Source organism: Micropterus dolomieu, unplaced genomic scaffold, assembly GCF_021292245.1.
Source record: "Micropterus dolomieu isolate WLL.071019.BEF.003 ecotype Adirondacks unplaced genomic scaffold, ASM2129224v1 contig_3501, whole genome shotgun sequence".
Taxonomy (NCBI): domain Eukaryota; kingdom Metazoa; phylum Chordata; class Actinopteri; order Centrarchiformes; family Centrarchidae; genus Micropterus; species Micropterus dolomieu.
The window spans coordinates 1-2,961 of NW_025732491.1; the positions used below are offsets into that span (position 1 = coordinate 1).

At 45.9% G+C, this 2,961-nt stretch overlaps 1 protein-coding gene across 1 annotated transcript; it reads left to right on the forward strand.

The window, feature by feature from the left end:
• Nucleotides 1-1,609: 1,609 nt before the first annotated feature.
• On the forward strand, nucleotides 1,610-2,929 carry LOC123964595 (forkhead box protein K2-like; the record flags this gene model as incomplete). Its single annotated transcript, XM_046041472.1, has 4 exons — nucleotides 1,610-1,803; nucleotides 1,919-2,115; nucleotides 2,386-2,643; nucleotides 2,732-2,929. Coding segments are annotated over 4 exons (847 nt in total), but the record flags the coding sequence as incomplete, so codon positions are not given.
• Between the last annotated feature and the right edge of the window lie 32 nt (nucleotides 2,930-2,961).

Genomic DNA, 2,961 nt, shown 5'->3' on the forward strand with positions numbered 1-2,961 from the left:
AGCCAGGGTGACGGCTGTCTCATGGATGGGTCTAACGTGTGTTCACAAACTGTCATCAGAAACCCTCATCTTGAACTAAAACTGAGGTTCAAATATGTGCCTAAAATCCAGTCTGCGTACTTATTCAATTTTTTTGTATGTTATGTGTTCACACTGACAGGATAAAGTCAGCCATACTAAAAACTTTTTGAGCTTGCAGTTGATGGACACTATTGTCCTACAATGCAATGCACTAAGCATATAAGAAGCTGCTCACAGCTGGAGAAACAAAATTGTAGTTGGCATTGAAACAAACTCTTGAATCCCTCAGAAAACAAAAGAAATACAAACAATTTGGGCAAATGTTTAGTAAATTGTAACTTGCCCAATGATGCAAATATTACATAATGTCCTGTTGAGATAAAACAGTTAAAATCACCATGCTCCATTTACACATTACATTTGTTTTCAGTGTGTAAATGGAGCATGCTGATTTAGAAATGTTGTTCTTGCTGTGTTGCACCACTTCAGCCTGGATTTCTCTCATCTTGTTCACTTTATTAGAAACACCCTTAGAATGTGATTCAATCCAATACTGCTGTTGTTCTGCTGTAAAGTTAATCGTGCTCGGGCACAGTGCAAGGCAGCCGGGCCTAGTGAGTACAACCTAAGTGTTCAGTTACTGTTGACATAACCCATTCAATTCAATGGGTTTTAGCATTGAGGTCAGAGTTAGTGGTGCGTTAAATTAAGAGGTGTTTCTAATATTCTTCCGCCCTTGTGTTTGAAATAAAATAGGGAGGGCAAAAAATTAGAAACACCTTCCAATAGAAAGCAGTTCAGCTCAACGCCTTCTTTAACACATGACTGACTTTACACATTTCTGACAGTGTCAAAAAAATCGGAACATTAGAAACTTCGCAAAGGTACCGCTGAGTGCAAGTGGTTGTGATGTAACACTTGCAAACGATCAGATTCTTTGGTACGAACGAAAGGAATGGAGTCGTACTTGGTGAGAGCCGTTCTTTTTACCGTGTTGCCCAAATTTCCCAGCCTGCCCTAAATCCACTCTTCTTTACATGAACACCAGTGTACCAGTAACACAAACTGTCTGCGATCACAGCGTAGTGGGTCCACTTAATTACTATCCCATCAGTAGTTATTAAGTGTTACATGACTTGCATTCAAGGCAAAGCAACTTTATGAATAAAATGTGTAAAAATGTAAATAGAGTAAATTCAGAGCCTACATGTACACCTTCTGATGACAATTTTTTTTCCATCACACAGACCCTAGCGTATTGGCGGACACGGAAAGCAACACTTGCTTTAAACTGCAGATCAATGACATTAGGTCAGGCGATTTAGTCCTGCTAAACCTAGTCCATGTGTGAAATGAAACGGTACTGTCTAAGTTTAAATGTCATCCAAATCTTAATACAATGTATTAAGGCCTCAAACAGGCCCAAGACGTCCTGCTGCTCCTTCCACCAAACCAAAAAGGCCCTGTGCAGCAACATGGGAATATTTTAACACTATATAACACAAATGCTGTAACACTACATTATTTCAAATAATTGTAAAGCTTTTAGTAATGGTCTGTGTGTGTGTCATATTTTTTGGTGTTTTAGAACTCGATCCGCCACAACCTTTCCCTGAACCGGTACTTTATCAAAGTGGCCCGCTCTCAGGAGGAGCCGGGCAAAGGCTCCTTCTGGAGGATCGACCCCGCCTCTGAGGGCAAGCTGATAGAGCAAGCCTTCAGGAAGCGCCGGCCCAGGGGAGTGCCCTGCTTCAGGACCCCTGTGGGACCTCTTTCCTCCAGGTAAAGAGCACGAGTGTGTTACTTGAAAGATGTGTTTTCAGTGTCAGTACGAGTGTCTTGAGTTTGTAGGGCTGCACTATGTCAGTAATCAACCGTCTCTCTTTTCCTGTCCCAGGAGCGCTCCAGCTTCTCCCAACCACACAGGGGCACTGTCTGCCCACTCCAGCGGGGTCCAGACCCCAGACAGCCTGTCGAGAGAGGGGTCCCCAGTCCCCATGGAGCCAGAGCCACTGCCAGCCCCAACTCAAACCACAACAGTCCAGCCCAAACTTGCTGTCATCCAAGAAGCCCGCTTTGCACAGAACTCCCCTGGTAAAACATGCCCTTTGTCAAGTTTTTCTCCCTTTCACTGAACCATTTAACTCCTCTTGGCTAAAGGGCTGACATGGACGCTCCTGGACAAATAAAGATTCTTTGTGTTCAGCTCTGAGGTTAAAAGGGCTAAAACATTAGGTGACCATGCCAATCACTGTCCCCTCATTTTTATGCGATGTGTGCAGTGTTTATATGAGCCTTCATTTTCTACAATAGTGAATGACAGTAAAGAGTTTGTCAGTAACCCACAGCCCTGCCCTCTGATAGGCTCCCCCCTCAACAACCAGCCAGTACTGATCGCCGTTCAGCGCCAGATGCCTCAAACAACCATGAAGTCCGTGACCTACGCCATGGCGACGCCAGCCATAGTCACAACAACGGTTAGCTCCGCCCCCGTCATGCAGACAGTGCACGTCGTCCACCAGATCCCAGCCGTCACCATGGCAACTGTTACTGGACAGCCTACTGCCACAGTGAGCCCAGAACCTCAGGAGAACGGAGGCGGAGAGCACCAAGAGATCAAAGGTGAGCCAGCTGGTGTGGTCAGTCAGTATCATGTTGTGACTGTATGTGCGAGGTGAGTCTGATACTAGTTTTTTCTCCCGGTGTGTAGTCAAAGTGGAGCCAATCCCATCTATCGCAGCCTCGTCTATAGGTGGAGTCAGTCGCATCATCCAGAGCTCTCAGGCTGCCCCGCTGACAACGGTTACCATCGTGCAACAAGCCCCCCGCGGTCAGCACCAACTCCCTGTAAAGGCCATCACACAAAACGGGACCCATCTGGTCCCCCTCGGTACTGCTGCTAGCACAGGTGACACACACACACACACACACACACACACA